This window comes from Amphibalanus amphitrite, unplaced genomic scaffold (assembly GCF_019059575.1).
Source record: "Amphibalanus amphitrite isolate SeventyFive unplaced genomic scaffold, NRLGWU_Aamphi_draft 000804F_arrow, whole genome shotgun sequence".
In the NCBI taxonomy this organism is placed as follows: Eukaryota; Metazoa; Arthropoda; class Thecostraca; order Balanomorpha; family Balanidae; genus Amphibalanus; species Amphibalanus amphitrite.
The window spans coordinates 65,175-88,632 of NW_024882298.1; the positions used below are offsets into that span (position 1 = coordinate 65,175).

Sequence of the window (23,458 nt, forward strand, 5' to 3'; positions counted from 1 at the left end):
TTTGTAAAATGCCTAGGCATTTTACAAAATGACTGATTTTCTAAAGTGCCTGCAACATATACACTACACAGGTATTAAACTCTGTATGACTAAACCCGCATCACTGTATGACTAGAACACGCATCATTGTATGACTCGAACACGCATCATTGTACGACTCGAACACGTATCTGCGGTAGGTACGCGACATGTGTCTTTTTGTACGGGCATACCGCGATTGCAGGAACCGTTCCAAGCAGTCACATGTGTTGTGTTCGCTGTCACCTCTACTTGTGTCGTTCAGGGAATAAACAATGGTTCGGGCCACGCCCGTCTGAATCCTTACGGCTGGGAGGCTCCGGCCGGATGTTACAGAATACAGATCAGGCCCAGCGCCTTCGCGACAACCCTCGCGTAGTCCTAATGCGTGGCGACATTGTTTATCCTGGAATTGCAGGCTACATGTATCAGCTAAGCGACGTCCAAAGAGGTTGCCACTGGCAGGTTGATCTGGAATCGGTGCTTTATCTGTTTCCAGATGTCTCGGCTTAGCTTTGTCTGAAATCGTGCTGCCAGGCTGAGCTTGTGAAGGCGGTTCTGCGATGCAGAATAATGCGTTAGATATCCAGTGTTCCAGATTGTTCAGAAACTGAACCAGGACATTCATCAGTTATCGTCCACATATACCGAGCGGCGAGCGGTCCGAGCGGCATGACACCGCCCCCTTGCGTAAGGTATACGCGCCGCGCCGCATATCGCGACGCGTAGCCAGCTGTCATTGGAGCCGACAGCGGGCTGCAGCGACTGGCATCAGACCGTGGGCATTGACCCATCACACGGCTGTCGCATGCCTTTGGTGCTGTGTATGTACAGCGTAATGCACGCCACACAACACACGATGGTCCGTGTCCTGTGATGCTAATGCAACCTCTTGGATGTACCTATTGCTGGAGACTGGAGAGTGGTATGATACGGGTGACCTGATGGGCCATACGATATTCTGCTCTCTGACCTTACTTGCATGCAGAAAAGAGATCGGTGATATAATCAGTGTGATATATGATCATTAATCAGTGATATTTTTATAGTCTCTCTTCTAGGCTATCTGGCTCGCCGAATCTAGTCTACCGCATACCGCATACATCTCATTCCGCTCGGTCGCTCCTTTCCTTGCGGTTGACTCTATTATGGTTGTCGTGGGTCCTGCATGTAAAGCACAGCTTTGCGCAGCGTCATTTCAGTATCAGTTTAAGCCGGTCGGCAGAGGAAAGGCTGCATTCCGTCTTTCATCGGGCTCTTTATGTTCCGACCACCGCGGCTGACACATCTGGGGGAGGGATGGAACAGATGGTGGCAACTACAACTTCTCACACAATAATAGACAAGGATAGAGTAATTATATTTGAAGCCAACACCAGATAAGCGGTCATGAACAAGAAACATAACTCAGCACTTCTCGCTGAAATAAGCTATTCATTTAATGTTATAAGTATTAAACTACTTAACTATGTCGTGCATTTAGGTGAAGAAGCTCATGGTTGGTGGTATAAAGTGCTGAGTAACATTATGAATATGCTATAACATATACATAAACATAACATAAGGTGCTAACAAAGTACACTAGCATACATAACATAAGCATAAAGCAATGGTAACACAATCGGCTACTAATGCACATATCCCTAATCTTCTAGGAACGCTTTGCCTGGCTATCAAATATCACAAGGGAGCTTCCGTTTCCCTGCAACTTGCAATGAAATGCATTCTATTCGTGTTTTGCTGAAACCGGTAGTAATTATGCCTGACACATAACTTAAATTGCGAATAACTTAAATGCATACGTCCCGGTCTCAGAATTGTCCAATTGAACTGGCGTTTATTCACAGTTCATAGCATCATGAAATGATTGCTTGCAGTAGCTTGATGGCCCGTTTTGATGTGTACTCGTATACCAAGGGTCCAAGGCTATAGAACTCCGTGTATACTGTATACTTCAATTCGCTATGTTATGCATCATCCTGAATAAGCTACAGTTACCACTGGGCCGAGAGCACGCTGCGTTTGACGGAGCTCGGTGGGCTGTACCGGGGATCCCGAACCGTTCGGCCGATAAAGTCCAGTCGGAGCTGTCGGCGGGCCTCAGTCGCCGGCAGAGGCCAGCGACTCTGCCGGCAGAGGCCAGCGACTCTGCCGTATCCGACCCACGGCCTACAGCCAGCCGCCCTTCTGCTGGCGGCTGTAGCCGGCGGAGGGTCGCCGCCCCTCTGCTGTAGCTGACCTACGGCCTACAGCCAGCCGCCCTTCTGCTGGCGCCTGTAGCCGCCAGTAGTAGCCGGCGGAGGGTCGCCGCCCCTCTGCTGTAGCCGACCTGCGGCCTACAGCCAGCCGCCCTTCTGCTGGCGGCTGTAGCCGGCGGAGGGTCGCCGGGTAGCTGACGCCGGGGGCGGACATAGTGAGCCGCGGGGCGAGGACCGGGGCGGCGGCGGCAGGGTCGGCGTCACCGAGCTCTTCCTCCTGTCCGCGGTGTCCCCAGCCGCCGCCCTCGGCTCCGGGGAGGGCGCGAGCGATGGTGCCGGGGAGGGCGCGGCAGACGGTGCCGGGGAGGGCGCGGCAGACGGCCCCGGGGTGGGAGCTGCGGACGGCCCCGGTGAGGGAGCTGCGGACGGCTGTGGGGTGGGTGTGGTGGACGGTCTCGGGGTTGACGTAGCGGCCGGCTCTGGGGACGGCGCGGCGGATGGTCTCGTGGACGGCGCCGCGGATGGCGCTGCGCTCGTCTCCTTTGCCGGAGTTGCCGGTGGTGCCGGCGCGGCGCTTCCGCTGCTGGTGGGCGCCGCGTCTGGCTGCGGGGAGGGAGCGGTGGCGGCGGGCTGCCCGGCGCCGGAGCCGGCCCGCGGAGCGGCGCTGCTGCCAGGGGGCGTCGGGGCACGCCGTTTCTGAGAGGGAGGTCGGGAGCTGGCGCCACTGACGGCCGAGGGTCGGCGCGACGGTCCGTCGCCGTCGCCGGCCTGGGACGGCGGCGCCGGCTGGGAGGCCGCCTCCCCCTCGTCCTCCTCCCCGATAGCGTAGCCCGCGCCCGCGGCCGACTCCCGACCCGACTGAGCGGACGAACAGCGGGTGTCCGGCTCTGGAACAAGGGAGGTCGCCATGTCACGGTCACGATACGGCATGGTACGGCATACGATACGGCATACGATCGGCATCGCCGGAGAGTCATTTCAAACAGAACAACAGACTCAGCCAGACACTGACAGACTGAAACACATAGTTACACACACACAGAGAGGGACGGACCTGGAGCGGGCGAGCCGGCCGCCGGTCTCGGGTAGACGCTGGCGCGCCGCTCGTCCTCCTCGAGGATCGGCTCGTCGGCGCCGCAGGGCGAGAAGGCGCCGCGCAGCTGGAGCGCCTGCACGCGCCCCCAGCCGGTGGACAGGCGCCGGTCCATGTTGAGGATCTGGTTCACCAGCTCCTGGTCCAGTATGCCGTCGCGGAACGCGCCGTGCTGCGACATGTACTGGACCTGGCGCCGACACAGCGGAGAGCGGCGTCAGGACGGCTGCAGGCGCGCTCGGCGAGCGCCGACACACGTGGGGAGGCAAGTGCCGTGTGGCGTGTATAGAGCGCTCACCTGACGGCTCTTCTGCGCAAGTGCAGTCACATGACGTGGGTGATGTGATTGATTTAGGAGACGATGTTGTCAATAAGTGTACTTAGGCTCGCACGAGCTTCCGACTTACAAGTTACAAAGCGCAAGGAAATATCCTCTAGTGTATGAAATATTGTACGTAGCGATCTACGCACCGGAAGTTCAACTGACACTCGGTAAAGCTACTCCTTACATCGATATCAAGAAGGCTGTAATGGTGCGCCTACCTTCTTCCACTTGGGTCTGGGCACGGGCGTCATGGCCAGTCCCTTGGAGAGCGCCTCCTTGCGGCGCTGTGTGAGCCTCTTGGAGCGGCGCCGGGCGCGGTCCAGACTGACCACCGATGAGCCGATGTGGTCCCGGCGGCGCATGCTGTCCCGCACCACGGCGTTCCAGTCCTGCCGGGGGAGGGGGCGGTGGTTAGGGCTCGGCGTTCCAGTCCTGCCGGGAGGGGGTGGTGGTTAGGGCTCGGCGTTCCAGTTCTGCTGGGGAAGGGCGGAGTTAAGACTCCCGCACCACGGCGTTCCAGTCTGCCGGGGGAGGGGGAGGGTGGGGGGGGGGGGGGGGTAGGGCTCAGTGTTCAGGCAACACGAGGCACCCATTCGGCAAGCAACCGACAGCAGGCTGCATGAGTTAACCACCCACACCGCCCGTACCGGTCACATCCAACCACTCACTCATAAAATGAAAAATCGCGTGGCTAGATTCGCCTCTGCTGCGCTCCTCCGCTTTCTCACCTTCTTTTTGCTGGATTGCTTGCGTTTTCCGAGCAGTATGCCGCTGAAGAAGTCGGCGGCCTGGTTGCCGGCATTGGAGCTGAGGCTGAAGTTGGCGTTCTCCACCATGCCGATGTTGAAGCCCTTGATGAGCCGGCGCTCCTTCTGCTGCTGCTTACGGCCTCCGCCGACTGCGTACAAAGACCGATAGTGAACATTGGGGTAACTTAAATACTAAAGAAACATTTAGGCGTTTATATGGCATAGAGTTGGTGTCGATCTTACCTGCTTCATTTAACCCTCGCACGACCAGGCCATTTCTCATAACACGAACGACCAGGGGGGGTTGTTACGACCCCCCCCTGGCGTTTCGAAACGGAAGGTCGTAGAGCTTAGCGGAAAAAACCAACGGATTGCTCTCAACGAGATCTCGCGATTGGTGGTATATTTTTTGGTCCTAGGTCAACATTTGACCTACTTTTGACCGGTCAAAGGTCAAATTTTCGGAAAAATAGACTTTTTTCAACTTTCGGCGGCGATTGCGGCAAAACGGTGGGAGATATCGACTTGAAACCTTCACTATCGTGTTCCTTGATTAATTCTCTATCGTTTGGTATGTATTTCGTTTCCCTAGCTCTAAAAATGGCGCGTTGGGAGCGCCGGAAGTCGGCAAGGTCACAGTCGGCGGCAGAAATTCGAAAAATCAAAATTTAAATTTTTGAAATCTGATTGTATTTTTCGATTTGGGAGGTCCATTTGCTCCCTATAGAAGCTAATATTGCTGCATATTCCCATTGAGGTGACAAGAATTAGCAAAATAGTGGTTCGGGCGCTTTTCAAAAATAGTACCGGACGCTGTTCCTCTTGTGACGTCATAGCTCCGTGACCTGACCTGACCCGGTCAAATTTCTTATACCATATGATAGCCAATACTTGCCCCAACATGCATGGGAAGTTTCATCACGATCCATCAACCGATGTTCGTACCACCGGCAGGAAACCTCGGGCGTTGGCACTCAGTTTGTGAAAATCCGGCCGGAGGCTGTACCTCTTATGACGTCATAACTCCGTGACCTGACATGACCCGATCAATTTTTTTTCGGCAAAAGATGCGCAAAGGCTGCCCCAGAGGGTATTGAAAATTTCAGCCCGCTACGACAAGCCGTTTAGCGTGCACTTCGAAAAAACCTCAGGGGGGGGTTGATACAACCCCCCCCCCCCCCTAGGCGTTCTAGGGTTAAACGTCAGAGCTGAAATCAAGCTCAGAAATTAGAGCTGAAATTAAAGGGTTTCTATATTAATTTCTTAGGCATTTTAGTCCGAATGAATGAATAAGTAGGTGGCTTTGGGCCCGGGTTCCACTCTAAACGGTGCTTGTTGCAAATGACACGACGGACCCACCATCCGAGCATGCCCGCGCTCGGTTCACCGGCGATGATTTTAATCGAAATACGTCTATTAACGTATGGCAGGTAGATGGCAAAACGGTCCCTCCGAGTCTAGCGTGGCTCTCTATCATCAGCTGGCTGAATATAGGAACACGGGCCAAACGACGTAGAGCTCCCCGGCCGCGAACTCGCTGCCACCGAGTTACGGGACGGATACCTTATCCACTGGCGGCTCACCCTTGTCCTCCTCGGAGTTGCCGATGGTCATGCCGTTCTTGCGGAGCACGTCGAGCAGCTGGTACTTGAAGCTGTTGATGTCCTGTTTGACCTCGTTGATGTCGTCCTCGGTCACGCCCGTGTCCTCCATTTTCTTCTGCTCGCTGGTGACGTAACGGCGCACCAGGGCGCGCATCACGCTGAAGTACTGCTTGTCGCGCTTCTGCTGATCCTTGAGACGGAACGAGGCGGCGTGCTGTACGCGGCCCACGCCCATCAGACGCATCATGCTCTTCGGCGTCGGTATGATGTTGAACGGCGGGGGCAGCGTGCTGCCGTCCTCGAAATAACTCATCCACAGCTTGGAGCGGGCGAACTTCCACTCCAAGTCGGAGCGCTCCTGTGGATGAGAGGGTAGAAACGTTATAGCCTCTACGTCTATCGTATGCCGTACATAAGTCCTGCAATATGAATGTTGCCATTGGTATTGACATCACAACCTAGTATGAAGTCCTCGCGCATTTTGAGTGCTTACGAAGATGATGGTGTACGAGGTGGACATCATGGCGATCAGCAGGTTGATGAGCACAATGATGATAATGGTGGAGTAGCTTCCGAACATGAGCAGTGTCCAGAACCGCGTGAACTCCGGGATGCCAGTCAGCTCGAAATTCTCCAGGTCGATCAGTCCAAACGCCGCCCAGAACAGCGACTGGCTGGTCTCGAACAGACTGTGAACAGACCCGAACAGATGTGAACACTGGGAACAGACTGTGATCACACGAACAATCAGTCCGAACGCCGGCGTGTACAACGACTGACCGGTCTCGAACAGACTGCACACGCGGAAACAGACTGTCAACAATGAACATATACGGGGAACAGACTGTGAACATACAGGAAAAAGACTGAACACGGGAACAAACTGTGAACAAGGAGCACAGACTTTGAACACGACCGACAGACTTCGAGCATGAAAAGTATGCCGGGCACATGGCCGACGGGGAATGAATGTGTGACTGCGGGTAAGACGATGACTGAGACGGACACGCTGCATCAGACACAAGGTCACACAACTTGTCCTATGTTATGCATAATGTACTTACTTTGAAAAGCGGCGCCAGATTTGGCACGAGTTCTCGTAATCTTCGTTGGGCGTCCCACCCGGTCCGGAGAAGCAGAGGTTCTTGTCCGTCTCCGAGTAGAACCATAGCATCTGATTCAGACCTGGAGAGTGGCACAGCAGTCAGCGTCAGTGTCCGGTGAACCGCGCTGGTCACTGTTCAGCACATGGTACTGGTCGTAGACGTAACATGCTCCCAGCAAGTCCAAAAAAAAACTAGTCGATGCTCGCTACGGGTAACTAATTGCGCACTGTGCGCTTATCATGCTCACCGCATCCGTACGAGAATACCACCAGCATGACGATGCTCATGAACTTGAGAATGTCGAACACCATGCGTCCCAAGGAGATCTGCAGCGGTCCCAGGTGCTGGCTCACGGACAGAATGTGAATCAGCTTCAGAAAGCTGAAACAGCCGTAAAACAAAGTCAATCATCTCACTAAATTCTCCGTAATTGATAGCCACTGAGCCTACCACTCGAGGCTCGAATCTGGTTGAAGGCTCGAATTTATGCGGCTTCGAATGTCAATCAAGGCCTTTCTGCGCAATTTTAGATAGATTGGGCTGAGCGGAAATGGTGTAATAGCTAATGATCTTACATTGAAGCGCTTACTAAACTTATTACTGTTTATCCAAATCCTCCAAAGAGCCTGCGTGGATGATTGAGTGCGACATCCCGGCCCTGTCCATCCCCGCCGCGCGGTCCGACGAGTCGGGCATGTACCTGAAGATGTTGGCCGCTCCGTACATGGCCTCCGATATGAACATGGGGTCGTAGGGGTGCCACTGGTCCTTGGGCCGCCACGGGTCGATACCGGCCGCCTGCTCGCGCCACACCACGATGAACGCCGTCACCCTGCGACGACAGCAGGACCGGCAGCACGGTGACCGCGCGCACACCAAAACATCGACCACGACCAATCAAACAACCAACTCTCTGAACCAATTCTGAATACCAATTCCCATGGCCGTTCACGCGGGCGCTAGTTGTGCCGCGGTGGATGGTAGATATGTTTTATTACGCTCAATCAAAAGGCCTCCATAGTCCATGCAGGAGTGCGACGTTGTTGTTTATGATAACAGGCATGCAATGGTAGTTAGTTGATGGGCGGTGGAAGTCCAACCGAGCCGATGCAAAAGATGAAAGGCCGCTGCAGGTTCAGGTACAATAGCGTTGCGCGTACTTTTGCCTAATTTTATGCGGCATAATTCATGACGTTACAGAGAACATTGATTGTGTGACTTCAGTCATTGTTATTGAGCTGCCTGGCACTGTGTCATGCTACCAGTTAGCTCTGTGATTGGACTGGCCGTTTGGGCCGCTGGTGGATGACTCGCAGGTGGAGCAGCGGACGTCAGTTACCGCAGCAGGATCCAGTTGACGTAGAACCAGTTGGTGCCGAAGTCGACGATGTTCCACATGTCGCCCAGGTAGTGGACCAGCCCGTTCTCCCATAGCTGCTTCACCTCCGCCCAGATGAAGGCGAAAATGTAGCTGTGAGCAGGAGGGTCGGCAGAGGTTGGAAATTGAAATGCCTGGTACTTGGTAGTCTCGGTCGGCCTTGGTTGTGATAAAAACGCCAATGCTTATATCAATGGGGTGGTGTTAGTGCAGAAAGTAGAACGAAAGAATGCTTTTTAATTAATTATTCCCAACTAGCAATAAAAAGATATATAAACGAAAACGACATTGGGGATGAGACGTACACGCCATTCGGCACCCTGCCGGCACGTCTGGCCGCTGCGCCCACTTACAACATGACCATCATCTCGACGTAGGTGGGGATGGCGCCGCGCGACCTGCGCTCGTACTCGTCCTGCCACTCGATCATCGACTCTGTGCCGAACAGGCGCACCACGGTACTCTCCACGCGCTGCGACACCATCACCAGCAGGACTGGGGGGACAGCAGGAGGGGTGTCAGCGTCACCAGCAGGACTGAGGGGACCGGAGGAGGGGTTTCAGCGTCACCAGCAGGACTGAGGGGACAGCAGGAGGGGTGTCAGCGGCACCAGCAGAACTGCGGGGACAGCAGGAGGGGTGTCAGAGGCGCACGCACCACGGGAGGGGGTGGCAGGCGCACCAGCACGGCTGGGGGGACAGAGAGACACAGACATTGAACACTGGACAGCACCGTCACCATCACCAGCAGGACTATATATCTATAGGTTCGGCACAGCGGCTGACCGAAGCGACGCTTAGGGCAGACTTGTAAACCATTGGTGTAGAGCACGCGGCGCTCACTGCCGGCAGAATTCATATAGAGCACGCGGCGCCCACCGCTAACAGAACTCACAGAGGAAGAACATGTAGCTGCTGGAGTGTACGATGAACTTGACGAACGGTTTGCGGCAGTGCTGCCCCCAGGAGGAGTGCGGCGCCACCATGTACATGGTCGAGTAGACGGGGAACATGGCGCCGATCTTGCCGATCTCGGCCAACTGGCCGAGCACGCTCTTGCGCCGGAAGCCGGGCATGCCGTCGTACCAGACGGTGCCGAGCAGCTGCTGCACGTTGGCGTGCGCGATAAACTGCGAATGGCGAGCGGAGTCACTGCGGCGGACAGCGAGCGGAGTCACTGCGTGCGGGGTCACTACGTGCGCGATAAAATGCGCACGGCGAGCGGCCGGTGGGTGCATCACCGCGACGGCTCAATACCTAAAATTTGCACAGTATTTTGAACACGAATGATTGGTGATTGTTGGTGTTTAACTCCAGCTCCTTTGGACAAAGAGCCCTCTGTGTGATTATCTCACTACCATCATCTTCATCCCCTCCTGTGTCCCATGGTGGTGCCCCGCGGCCGGCCGCCGCCCGCCGGACCGTACCTCCTTCTGGCGGAACCGGATGGCCTGTTTGAGGCGCTCAAAGTGCATCCTGTCTCCGGGCTGGTAGGCGCCGCCCTCCGGGTCGTAGTTGAGAATGATCTCCAGCTCGTGCGACTTGCGCGTCTGGTCGACCAGACTCTCGGCGAACGTCTGCACGTTTTTCCGCAGCGTCTGCGCGCCAGCCGGGGTCGGTCAGTGGGACAGCGGGCTGGGGTTGGTCAATGGGCAGCCGGGGTCGGTCAGAGGGGCGGCTGGGGTCGGTAAGTGGAGCGGGAGACGGGCAGCCGGGGTCGGTCAGTGGGGCAGGAGACCGATGGCCGGGCACGTATATGAAAATGGCTTTTCAATAAGGCAACAGCAAACGAGGAGGAAGCCAGATCCTCACCAGCAGTGTCCACTCAGGTCTGGTGGTTATCTTAAATCTGTTAAAAAAGCATGACTTGCACTAAAATATCAAATATGCATAATTTTTGTCCATGATCCTAACGAGGTGAAACATGGAGTGCAAACCAAAAGGTGCGACTAACGATTACAGTAATCTCGACCGAGTGGGAAGATAGGTACAGAGCGCTAAAGTTCGATACTTCAGAGAGGCAATACAGCTGATAGGGGCAGCTACCGATTATTGAAACGCTGGAAGTGCTACAGCGGCCGCTAGACTGTGCAGAATTACATATTATTATAGTTGGCTTTATATCTCGGGTCTTTTGGTGTGTTTGGATAATGAGGGAGGACTCTTCCGGAGGATTCTAAAAGTATGGAACAAAATCTTTGGTCCTGAAAGCATATAGCGTTTGCGGGGTGTTGATAATCTACATCATATTCGTGCTATGCTTTGCAGTAAGGATTATATTTCCCACGAGTTCGTATTTCGAAGCAACGAAAAACACATTTTCTTCTGCCTCGGCGTTATTGCATCTATTTCGGCTATGTTCCGTTCGTCACTGCTACTGATTCTGTGCTCTGCTCTCTACTCTAGATCGACCTCTGTGCACAGCACACACACCAGGTATTCTGTCTTGAACTCGGTGTCGACCGTCGACAATTTCCTGAGCTCGGCGCTCAGCTCGAACGCGCTCATGATGGGGTCACGGGACGACAGACAGATGAGCGAGGGGCACGCCAGCGCCTGGTAGGCCGTGATCCGTGACCGCGAGTGTCTGACGGAACGGGCGGGGACAGGTACAAATAACAGTAATTTTCAATCAACTGAGACAAATCCACCGTAACCTGACCATTTGATTATCTACAGCAAATGTCGATTATGGATTTCTTTCCAAAAATCTTCAGTGTGTTTTCCCGCCTTCTCTGGCCGTCTGCTGAGCTCGCCCTCACCTGAGGCTGTCCCTCTGCTGTGAGAAGACGCACTCGTCGCAGCCGCACTTGATGTCGTGCGGCAGCGGCAGCGTGGCGCCGCGGTCCAGCAGCAGCTTCAGGATCTCGTAGTTGTTGCGCTGTGCGGCGGCGATCAGCGGCGTGATCTCGGGCGTGAAGATGGCCACACGCTCGTCGATCCGCTCCCACGACTGTGTAACATGAGGGAGCCGGGGGTCTCAGGGGGTCGACTGCCGCGCGCAGGGGTCTCAGTGGGGTGGACTGCTGCGCGCAAGGGTCTCACCGGGGTCGTCTGCAGCGCGCAGGGGTCTCAGTGGGGCGGACTGCAGCGCGCAGGGGTCTCACTGGGGTCGTCTGCAGCGCGCAGGGGTCTCAGCGCAGCCTGAAGAAGCCGCTAGTCGAATCGAATGGTGACGTGTCCGAAGTTTTGTAAATTCATAAATGGAAATTTTCCGAGACAGAAGGCTCACATCATTCAGCGAGGCTAGCTCAGCGAGCCGCAACCAACGAAATTCAAACCGATCGTGACTCGTGACATGTGACGATAAATAGATTAAAATATACTCTGTCAGATAGTTCTATGCACGTTAGCTCAACGCCTCATTCAGTGCGGTGCACTCACGTAGGGCTCTCCCTTCTGGTGGTTGGCCTCCTCCCAGGAGAGCAGGTACTCGACGGCCTCGACATAGTCCTCGGAAATGGCGTGCAGCAGTGAGTCCTGCCGGGCGTGGGAGCGATGGGATTACCACCTAAACCTTGATATAAGTAACTACTTAGCATACTAAAACTGGTATGCGATCATTACTATAACAACTATTTCCTTGTAAGCCTTGTTTGGAATACATTATGTTTTCGACATTGGTGACCTTGGCTTAGACCTTGTATTGACCTTGACCTTTGCCTTGACTTTGATAACTATGTAGATCTTGACATAAGTATCTCCGTATTTTTGATAATGCCTGTAGGCAATTTTGTTCTCAGCGGCGTCACCACGGTTTCAGAACTTCTAGGGACACTTTTCAGGGCGTCGCCACAAACCTTTGCTCGAGTCTGGTCGCCAATACCCACCTACCCCAAATCTGCGTTCCTCGTTAGATTTCGGCCACTTAAATTTAAAAACTAGGTAGAATAATTAATGTTTATTTTTGGGAAAAAAATGAAGGTACGCGGTAGTAGGCATACTCTTCGATCATGAGACGCGTGCCCACATCCTACTGCCTATGCATGTGACACATTTATACTTTCAGAATGCATTAAATCGTATAATCGGCTCCAACTGCTCAGCTCATCCTTGAACTGCTCTGCTTGCAGGTCCTCGGCACTCGCGGTTTGATTCCCATCTCAATGACGGTATAAACTACAAACCGACCGAGTGCACGAGTCGAGGTCGATGTCTGCGGACACTTTTTGGCTTTGCCCTTCGTTCATTGTCTTCCAAGACAAACGGATCAGTCGATCCACGTGCGGTATTTCGGGCCCCGGGCGATGCCGCACCTCGAACTCGAAATCGAGCAGCCTCAATGCATCCCTCGCAGTCGCAAGTCACAAGTCATGAGGAGCATTTGGGTTCCGTTACCGACCTCAAAGGCCGCTATGGGGCCCCAGAGGCCGATGTCATGTGAGCCCTCAAAGGCCAGTTCGTGACGCCCAAAGGTAAGTCTTGGGTCCCAGAGAACAAAATTGGGCCATTAGTGGCCGGTTTAGAGACCTTATAGGCTGGCTGTGGCCTAAAGAGACCAATTCGGGACCCTAGTATGGGGCCTCAGATGTCAGTGTGGGGCTCTTAAAGACTGGAATGGGTCCTCAGAGACCGGCATCGATCCTTCAGAAGCCAGTACAGGGCCCTCAGAGGCACGTAAGGGTCAGTCTTGGGTCTCAAAGACAAAAACTGAGCCATCAGAGGCCGGTGTGTTTAGAGGTCGGTTTGGGGCCTCAGAGACCAGTTTAAAGGGACCCTCCCACCTTCAAAAAAGTTAATAAATTGGCACGAAAGTGATGTCGCTCTGTTCAGAAAGAGCGAAAACGAATATCTACCAAATTTCATCGAAAAATATTCACCGGTTTTCAAGATATTAGACTTTTACTTTTGTTTACTTTTTGGGATCTCCGCTGTTCCTAGCGACTTTATTTGAAAGTGCGGCATTTGTTGCGCGCAAAGCAGCATATACCACCGCGTGCTACCAAACGTTTTAGTAAAAGATTTAAAAATCGTTAGATCTCCGCTGACGTCACAAATTCTAAGGGGGCATACCAATGCACTAGCCCCTTAGAATCCGAAAACGGCAAGTTTGAAATTCCATATCTCCGAATTAAAGCATTTGTCGATGCTGTGAGTGCCCAAACCGGTATTTGCAGGCCATGGCCACCAATTTGGCTATCTCAACTCAAAACTAATGTTAAGGTGGGAGTGTCCCTTTAAGACACTCAGAGACCAATACAGGGCCTAATGGCAGTTTGAGACCACCAGAGGCCGACTTGGGCTCTCAGAGGCTAATGTTGGTCCCTACAGGCAAGCATGGAACCCTCAGGGGTCAGTGCTAGGCCCTAAAAACGGCGTGGGTTGGTGTTGGACCCCAGATGCCAGTTGAGGGCCCTCAGGGACCAAGATGGACCCTCAGAGGCCGATGCGGGCCGTTAGAGGCCGGCATCGGGTCTTCAGAATCCAGTGCGGGACCCTCTGAGGCTAATATGGGCCCTTACAGGCCAGCATTGGGGCAGCAGAGGTCAGTGTGGGATCCTAAAAGACCGGCATGAGCCAGCGTTGGACCCCGGAGACCAGCAGAGGGCCCCAAATGTCAAAATAGGCACTCAGAGGCCGATACGGGCCCTTAGAGGTCGGCATCGGGTCTTAAAAATACAGTATAAGGCCCTCAGGGACACCTAAAGGCTAGTCTTGGTATCCCAGAGACAGAAATGATGCCACCAGAGACCGATGTGTGGCCCTCAGACGCCTGATGGCCCCTGAGGCCGGTTTAGGGGCCCTTAAAGACCAGCGGGAGGCCCTCAGAGGTCAATGCGGGTCCTCCACGGTCAATGTGGGCGCTTGACCGACCACCACGGAAGGGTCATCAGAGGTCAGCTTGTAGGACCCTCAAAGACCGGTATAGGACTGTTAATAGCTGGCGTGGATTTCTTGAGCCTCGTGGCAATCGGATAAGGGCCGGGGCCCCATACGCCCATGGTGGCCCATCGCTTGTTTTTTTTTGGGGGGGGGGGCAAATGATATGATGGCCCCTGATTTTCCTTTGAGGGGCATGGCCCTGATGCCCCCCCCCCCCCTCTACCCGCCGTCTCCGATCCCCACTCAGATGCTCCAGAGGGAATTTTAGGAATGAGATTTAGGAAATGTTGGCTTGACCAGCGGCCGGCCCAGTACCGCCCCGATCCTAACCTCCCGCCGGGTCCACGCGCACTGTGGCGACCAGCCCCTCATACAGCTGAGTCTGCCCCAGCTCGTAACCGGCGCAGGGCAGCTGCATGTAGTCATCGGTCGGGTTTATAAGCTGGACCTGGATGTAACCAACCGAGTTCGTTTCAGCAATCATGCTGGGCACCTCCAGAATCGGCTCGGGTGTCTCCTCGGGTGACTAGGAAACAAACTCGACCAATTTCTTGGACGAGTGCCGCCCTGCCGTATCCAGCTTTACGGCGACCACACACACGTGCCTTTAGTACACCGTCATATCTGTGGGGAGGCACACCGCTCGCGGGCCTTTTTATTTACCGTGGCGATGTTGACCCGACCGTTCACAACATGTGTTGGGAGAGCTGAGCAAGTTGCCGGCATTATCGTGTCCCGGGTTCTTTGCGTGTCCCCAGTAAAGTGAGCTCCAAAAACTTCTAGGGACAATCCCTAGTAGTTTTCGATGATTTCAAAACTTCTAGGGACAATGTCCCTAGTGTCCCTAGTGGTGGTGACGCCCATGTTTGTTCTCAAATTGTATTTGAGATAAAAAAAGACGCAAATATAATTGCATATGTAATTACTCCCGTAAAGACGATTGAGCACAGAACCGCACAGCACTGACGGGATTGCTGACTGGGCCGCCCATTCAGCGTGTGCGTCTTACCCGGGGCTCAGCGCCGGCGTTCAGCAGACATTCGATCATTTCCTGAAAACAACAGACATCTGTGAGAACGAGCTTCCATCCTGAACATTCGTTCTTCGCATTTCATTGCTGTTTCTAACGTGCCACACAAGCATTATGTAAGCAATAGGATCTTTATTATCATGACAATTTACTGTTTGACCCACTGACCATATTTTCATTGTCGATGGCGATGACAAGAGCCGTCCTTCCGAGAGGATCGGTACAGTTGATGTTGATCAGATGGTTCGCCTTGGTCCTCTCCAGGTCCCTGAAAACGGGCACCAATGATTGGGGAAACAACCACTGGCGGATCCAAAGGGGGCATTTGGAGAAATTGCCCCCTCGCAGTGCCGGCATTCGAGGCAAATGTGTTATTTTCTAGAAAAGGAAGAGACTAAACAACTTTTATGAGACAAAAATGTTGTAATTTGTCTTCGAAAATCTGTCTTCTGATGTCTGAAGATCTGTCGACTAGCATCCTCATACCTAAGTCATGGATGAGATAATACCTTACATAGATCGATAATAATATCTCATCCATGCCTAAGCTTATTAAACCATTAATCATTATCGTTCTTTAGTCCAGCTGGCTGGTTCCATGCGTCGTCCGGCGGCTGAGCTGCGGCTATAGGCTGTGCCGCGGGACGCCGGTGAGTTGCGGCACAGCCTACCGCCGCAGGGATCCAGCGCAGTCAGCGGAGGCAGACGGCGCGTCTGAGCTGCGGCTATAGGCTGTGCCGCGGTATGTATGTTGCAGGCACTTTAGAAAATCAGTCATTTTGTAAAATGCCTAGGCATTTTGCAAAATGCCTGATTTTCCAGGCTTTTTGCAAAAAGCCTAGGCATTTTACAAAATGACTGACTCTCCAGTCATTTTGCAAAATGCCTAGGCATTTTACAAAATACCTAGCCATTTTACAAAATGACTGAGCAGCGTGTTGTAGACACGAGTACCTAATTATATACGTTTTGGTAGCGTGTAGGTGGACCGAGGAGTCCAGCATTATGACCAGAGGAGTCCAGCAGTGGGAAGTCCATACCTACCTCTCTCTATTTTGAGAAGTGCAGGCCCGCGACATTTCCAACGCCCACGTCAGCGACGCTGCTGGATTTAAAATGATCGATCTGGAGCGTCAACAAACGACTGGCCCTATGCCGGCCTGTATCTGTAAAACCATTAGACGTCGCGAGGATTCGATCCCACACACTTAGGCGTTAGTGTCTTCTGAAACCAACGCTCTCGTCCTACGCCAAGCGACCTGATGATTCTCCCATGTGGAGCTTGATATTTTTAACTGGGACCATGCAAGTAGGTAGGTACTCAAAGCTGTCAAACAAAGACACAATCAAACAAAGACTACACTCATTCGTTTACATGTAATTGTACATCAACCGGGCCTACCTATTGACTAGGGCCGGTCTCCGGCTGGTTTTGTTAGGTCTAGTTTCAGGCAGAACATGAACGGCGTTGATGTACTAGGGAATTTTTACAGCGTTAACTAAACAATGCTTTATGCTACAGCCGAGTCTGCAACTCAACCTGGTCGTTACTCAGCATTGTCGTCATCGCAGAGCTTCAAATCGATCAGCTACAGGCTGAACACGTACCTATAGGGTATAGGAAGACGTCCAAAAACTGTTGGCCATAGTATCTGTAGTGGGATCTACGTTCCATGCTGGTCAGGCATTTTGCAAAATGCCTAGTCATTTTGCAAAATGGCTAGCCATTTTGAAAAAAAAGCCTGGTTACGTTCAGTCATTTTTCAAACAGCCGTCTTTTTGTAAAATGCCTAGGCATTTTACAAAATGACTGATTTTCTAAAGTGCCTGCAACATATACACTGGTGCGCTGCGGCACAGCCTACCACCGCAGGGATCCAGCGCGGACGGTCGGCGCAGGCGAAGGTAGACGGAGCGGCCGCGCCGGTGCGCGGCTGACGGCCGGGTGGCGCCACTCGCCTCACGTCACCTCCCGGCACCGTCCGGCAGGAATGTATTTCAGCAGCTCCACTGTCCTGTTGACGGTGCATCAAATAAAGGTCGATGTTCAATACGGGTGGATTTGGATACTCACGCTCTGACGGAGGCGACATCGCCGCGCTCGGCGAACAGCAGGAAGCGCTTCTCGTGCGGGTTGAGCTCGGAGTCAATAGCCGGGTCCAGGCCGTCCTCGGGTGTCTGGGAGCGGTCGGCCTCGGCCGGGCCCTCGCCCAGCTCCGGGTCACCCATGGCGGCACGGCCTGCAAAGACATAACCACGTCACCCAATGCCAGCACGGCCTGCAACGACAGTTATTGCGACCGAGTCATCCAGGGCGGCACGGCCTGTAACAGCTCAGTTATTTGATGTTCCTACATCCCATAATAAGGCTTTTTAGGATAACACCACCAAAAAATATTTTGCTGAATATAGACGTACTTTGCCCATCCTCATCCATTAACCCTCGCCGGCACAGGGGGGGTTGATGCAACTCCCTAAGGTTTTTCGCGAATAACTCACGTAAAAAGCTGCCGATCGCAACGAAACTTTCAGTAACCTCGCATTGATCAATTTCACTTCTACCCTGAAAATTTCATGACCCTGACCCAAATGACCTTTGACCTGTGACCTCTTTTCCGAGACCATGTTTGGCCGGAATCGCGATTCGGCGTATGTCGCCTCGCATTAGCCGCAAATTTGCAAACTTTTCGTGGTTTCAAACGTTCAAACATGTGATTTGATGTTGTTCCCATACATTAGGGTGGGTTTCAAGGTCACCTGAAGGTCAGGTCAGGTCATTGACCTTTGGTGACCTCGGGTGACCTCGGTTCACTTTTTTGAGTTTTACATGTTGCTAGGCTAGTTTTTTGAGCTGAATTCGAATTTAGCAACCATTTGAACATTTACGAAGTAGTTTTGGTGCCTTCGTTACATGTTACGAAGCTGTCAGAGGCGGTTGACACGTATTACGAATACCCGTCACAACCCCTACCGGTTGACCTGACCTGACCTGACCCGACCTGGTCTAAATGCTTAAAGACATCATCTATGATCAAAACAAACCCGATATTCGTGATCAGCACCCCGGAAAACCACATAGCAGCCACACTTTACGACTTTCTAACAGGTCCCGATTTTCCCGGTTTTCGGGTCATGTCACCCGATGACCTAGGACCTTAAAATTGGGTATCATCGGCTTCCTCTCGTGACGGGCAACACGCTCGTTTTTTCCGCGAAGCTCTAGCTCGATCAGGGGCCAAACACGAGGGGGGTCGTACCACCCCACCATAACATAACTCACGTAAAAAGCTGCCGATCGCAACGAAACTTTCAGTAACCTCGCATTGATCAATTTCACACCTACCCTGAAAATTTCATGACCCTGACCCAAATGACCTTTGACCTGTGACCTCTTTTCCGAGACCATGTTTGGCCGGAATCGCGATTCGGCGTATGTCGCCTCGCATTAGCCGCAAATTTGCAAACTTTTCGTGGTTTCAAACGTTCAAACATGTGATTTGATGTTGTTCCCATACATTAGGGTGGGTTTCAAGGTCACCTGAAGGTCAGGTCAGGTCATTGACCTTTGGACCATTGTGCCGTCGAAGGACACAAAATGGCCTGTGCCGGCGAGGGTTAAAGGAATCCAATGAGTTATTTTAAGGTTTTGCTCTGATGATGTCAGTAATAGTATATTACATAATATATTACATAATATATGTTGATGTTTAACCCGCGCACCGACGGGGGGCGGTTATCCGCCCCCCCTTGAGGTTTTTCGTGAACAGCGGGAAAACCGCGGCGCGTAGTAAAATTTGATCTATTTTTGGAGGTCAGGTCAACGTCAGGTCAAAAAAGGTAAAATTTCAAAATTGATAGTTTTGCATAAAATCGGTATTGATTCGATGCAGCTCGTCACGGCGCGTCTAATGGTGGTCTTTGTTTTGCGCTACGTGGTCTAAAATTGCAAAAAAAAAAATGAGTGAGATTTTGACGTCATATTTTGAACAGTTTTTTCGCTATAACTTATCCAAAAAAAGAGGTATCGACTTCAAATTTCATGTGTATAGAAGATGGTAGGAAATATCACATGTATTCCGTTTATTTTTTATTCAAAAGCTTTTTTGGATTTTCGGCTATTATATTTAAAAAAAATGTTTTTGATTTTTTTGGTTCAAAGTCAAAAATTTGAAAAATCAAAGATTGCAATTTTGTATACCTGTTTATTCTACACCTCTTATTTTCAAAACATTTTTCTGTATCTCTAAAGCTGTTGGCCTGACAGCTCTTCCCGCGAAACTGTTGTCCATCGACTGATCTGACTTGTAGGCATAGCAATTGATCTGCCCTGACCTGACTAGACTGACCTGGATGAGTCTGACCTGAGCTGACAGTCAGATCTCCGACTGACCTGAGCTGTGCTGACGGGTGCTCTCTCCCCCACGCACTGACCTGAGCTGTGACTCGGCGGCGGCGGCGGCGGTCCGGCGGTCCGGCGGTCTGGGCGGTCGGCCGCCGCTGCAGGGGACAGTCGCTCCTCCGACACCCTGCCCGGGCGACTGGCCTCCTCCGGGACGGCTCGACGGGAAGCCGCGCGGCCCGACCCGGCGGGGCTTCCGTGACGCCCGCGACCTTGTGCGCCCGACGCGACACGGTGGCCCGCGCTCCGCTGCAGCCGGGGAGGGCGGGGAGGGCGGGGTCACCTCCGCGCCGGCCGGGGTGGCGGAGCACCCCTGGTCGGGGGAGGGTGGGGTACCCCGAGGTGGGGGAACATCCCTCGCTAGGGGATCGGGACGGCGGGGGCACTGCCAAGGTAGAGGAACAACCCTTGCTGGGTGGGTCAGATACCTGCACCTGGATTGGGTTGGCGTAGGCAGGTATCGGAATCACGCGGAGCGTTGATGTCATGCTTCGATCACCTAACATTAGCATTAGGGGATGAAAGGGGTAAAACTCATCCCCGTCTGTAAGCGTGAAGCCCGGTCTCCCTGGAAGTCGAAAAATGCGTTTTGAAGCTGTAGATTGTTTGTTAAAGTCCAAATACAGCTTTCACTTATTGCCTAGGCTGAGACTCCAACATGTGACCGCGCACGTCTTTACATCCGGATCGAAATGATCTCATAATCCACATTCACAGTGGGTTTTGTGAGGGGCTCCACCTGACTGGCCTCTGAGGTCTCACGACGGTCTCTGAGGGCTCACTGACCATTCAGGGCCCGTGCAGTGGTGGCTCTCAGAGAATGACATATATGTCATTCTCTGAGACTGCACCACTGCACTTGTTTATGCCCTGATTTTAACCTCTCGCACTTAAAGGGAGTCAAACGGACCCCCTCGTTTTTCGCGAATAACTCGCGCATTAAAAATGGTCAATCGCGACGAAACTTTGTAGCCTCGCGTTGGTACCTTTTTACACCTACCCAGAAAATTTCATGACCCCGACCCGAATGATCTTTGACCTGTGACCTGTTTCTCGAGACCATGTTTGGTCGGAATCGCGATTCGGCGTATTTCGGCTCACATTATCCGCGCGCTCCCAGTCTTTTTGTGGTTGTAAGCGTTCCAACATGTGAAATGATTTTGGAACGCTTATGTAAATGACTTTTCGGCTCACATTATCCACGCGTTCCCATTCTTTTTGTGGTTGTAGGTAAGCGTTCCAACATGTGAAATGATTTTGGTCCCATGCATTATGGTGGGTGTCAACATCACGTAAAGGTCAGGTCAAGACCTTGATGATCTTGATTAAATTTTTCGAGTTGTTATGTCCGTACTCCCTATCTCCCTATAGGGTAGAGTTTTGGAGCTGATTTCAAATGTAATTTTTTGGATAGCCGGCAGGACGCCTACCTACTGGTTGTCCTGACCTGACCTGACCTGACCTGACCTGACCAGGCCTAAATGCATGACGACATCATCTGTGATTAAGTCTTAGGTACTAAGGAAATTCGTGATCAGGATCCCGAAAAAAAAAACTTTAAAAGCCTCACTTTACGAAGTTCTAGCAGATCCCGATTTTCCCGACCTTAGGGTCATTGACCTGACCTGAAAGGTCAACCACTGACCTAGAACCTTAAAATTGGGTATCATCGGCTTCCTGTCGTTACGGGCAACACGCCCGTTTTTTTTTTTTTTCGCCGGTTTGATAAGGCGCCGAAGTCGAACAGCAAGTGGGTCCAACGGACCGCTGCTAAAACACCAAAACGGGCGAGATTTCAGTGACACGCGACTAATTTTGCGTGACTTGTTTTGCAGAATGTGCGTGGATTTTCATAACAGAAGTGTTGCGAAAAGAAAACCATCGGGCCAACAGATCTGTTGTGTTGCATGCCCATTTTCCTCTGGAAACAGCGTTTGCCGTTCAACGCTCTTGTCGCCTTTTCAAAGATACAAGTATCGTTGAAGAGTCTAATTTATTGCTGTTTATTTATAAGCGGATCCATTTTAAACAATTGTTTAATGGATGAAGCAGTGGAAGTGAGATGAACAGCAAGGCACGACAACTCGAGACAATGAATTAGGTTAAAAGAGCACCCAAACAGCCCATATCACCCCTACATGTGTATCCACGCTAAACCTACGGTAACGAATGAAATATTACCTTTGCGTGCGGATAACTGATTAGGTACCAATCAGACATGTGCATGGATCCGAGTAGTGGATTTATAATCTCAGTGGATCTTGGAGCAAACTGCAGGTTAGGATCCATGATCCCACCGGATCCGGCGTGAAAACTTTTGTCCTGGATCTGACGATAAACCCAGAACGTGGATCTATGATCTGAGTGGATCCCGCCATGCACAACATTTGGAAGCAGGTTTCCAAGTGTTTCTAAGTTAATAAGTGCCACTAAATTATGGATTATGACGTGCAATCACATCAAATCACTAAAACGTAATGACTGCGAGCTGCAGCTAATGATTTGTTTGGGGGGGATTTAGGTGTTGACCAAAAAGAAATAAGGATTTATTATCTCATGGATCTCAAGCAAAAATTAGACTTGGACCTGCATATGATCTGTACGGATCTCTCGATATATCAAGGAGCTAGATCTATGATCCCTTCGGATCCGAGATCAGTATCCGTGGGATCAGATCTCAGATCCATTTTCTTGGATCCATGCTCATGTCTGGTACCAATCCACTCTAAACTTCCTTTAGCCCCTTTCTATAACTTTCCTCACAGTTGCTTCTTTCCTCCGCTCAAATTGGTGCAAAATGCACACTAATAAAAATTGATGACCAAAGCGTTGAAGATAGAACTGCAGTACCTTTTACACGGCCCGGCCTATTTTTAACTCGGTAAGTAGGAATGCATCTCAAATTGTGATATAGGGACAATTAATGAACATGTCCGTTTCACATTTCACGCAGTTTTAATCCAATATTTAGTTGACTTCCTTATCACTTATGCATACTTGCTATTTGCTTCATAAGCCATTTTGAGCCGCACAGGTGACCAGTTTCCGTTGTCCGTTTTTGTTCCGTCTGTTACGGCGGTGATCGTCCTTCTATCTCTCGGTCCCGGCTCGTTGGATAGCTAGTCCGTCCAGGGGTGTCCGAGTATCGGCCCGGTCCGTCACAGCGTGGCCACTGGGGCAGCGTCGACTGTTACAGCTGCCACTGGGGAAAGTGCTGGCTGTCACAGCGGCCACTGTGAGCAGTGTCGGGGGCTACAGCGGCCACTGGGGCAGTGTCGGGGGCTAACTACAGCCGGCCATTGAGGCAGTCTCGGCTGTCCCAGCGGCCACTGGCAGCAGTCTCGGAAGCCACAGCGGTCACTGAGGCAGTCTCGGCTGTCACAGCGGCCACTGGCAGCAGTCTCGGAAGCTACAGCGGCCACTGAGGCAGTCTCGGCTGTCACAGCGGCTACTGGCAGCAGTCTCGGAGGCTACAGCGGTCACTGAGGCAGTCTCGGCTGTCACAGCGGTCACTGGCAGCAGTCTCGGAGGCTACAGCGGTCACTGAGGCAGTCTCGGCTGTCACAGCGGCCACTGGCAGCAGTCTCGGAAGCCACAGCGGTCACTGAGGCAGTCTCGGCTGTCACAGCGGCCACTGGCAGCAGTCTCGGAAGCCACAGCGGTCACTGAGGCAGTCTCGGCTGTCACAGCGGCTACTGGCAGCAGTCTCGGAGGCTACAGCGGTCACTGAGGCAGT

At 52.5% G+C, this 23,458-nt stretch overlaps 1 protein-coding gene across 1 annotated transcript; it reads right to left on the minus strand.

Annotated features, from left to right (window-relative positions):
* Nucleotides 1-1,628: 1,628 nt before the first annotated feature.
* Nucleotides 1,629-19,854, minus strand: LOC122366415 (transient receptor potential-gamma protein-like). The gene is made up of 20 exons (XM_043338662.1): nucleotides 19,755-19,854; nucleotides 17,398-17,563; nucleotides 15,492-15,591; nucleotides 15,303-15,344; nucleotides 11,855-11,950; nucleotides 11,233-11,423; nucleotides 10,904-11,057; nucleotides 9,898-10,068; nucleotides 9,366-9,600; nucleotides 8,825-8,966; nucleotides 8,433-8,564; nucleotides 7,794-7,925; nucleotides 7,341-7,474; nucleotides 7,052-7,172; nucleotides 6,481-6,676; nucleotides 5,967-6,345; nucleotides 4,363-4,532; nucleotides 3,853-4,023; nucleotides 3,271-3,499; nucleotides 1,629-3,103 (listed from the first exon to the last, which is right to left on the minus strand). Exons 2-20 carry the CDS (start codon nucleotides 17,550-17,552, stop codon nucleotides 2,355-2,357), a joined length of 3,699 nt encoding a protein of 1,232 aa, XP_043194597.1. The 5' UTR covers nucleotides 17,553-17,563; nucleotides 19,755-19,854; the 3' UTR covers nucleotides 1,629-2,354.
* Between the last annotated feature and the right edge of the window lie 3,604 nt (nucleotides 19,855-23,458).

Coding starts and splice junctions, on each gene's coding strand:
- LOC122366415 (XM_043338662.1), bottom strand. CDS start 17,552: ATGGGTGACCCGGAGCTGGGCGAGGGCCCGGCCGAGGCCGACCGCTCC. Junction 11,058..11,232: donor CAGCAGAGGGACAGCCTCAG/GTGAGGGCGAGC, acceptor CCGTTCCGTCAG/ACACTCGCGGTCACGGATCA. Junction 8,565..8,824: donor GTCGAGATGATGGTCATGTT/GTAAGTGGGCGC, acceptor TCCTGCTCACAG/CTACATTTTCGCCTTCATCT.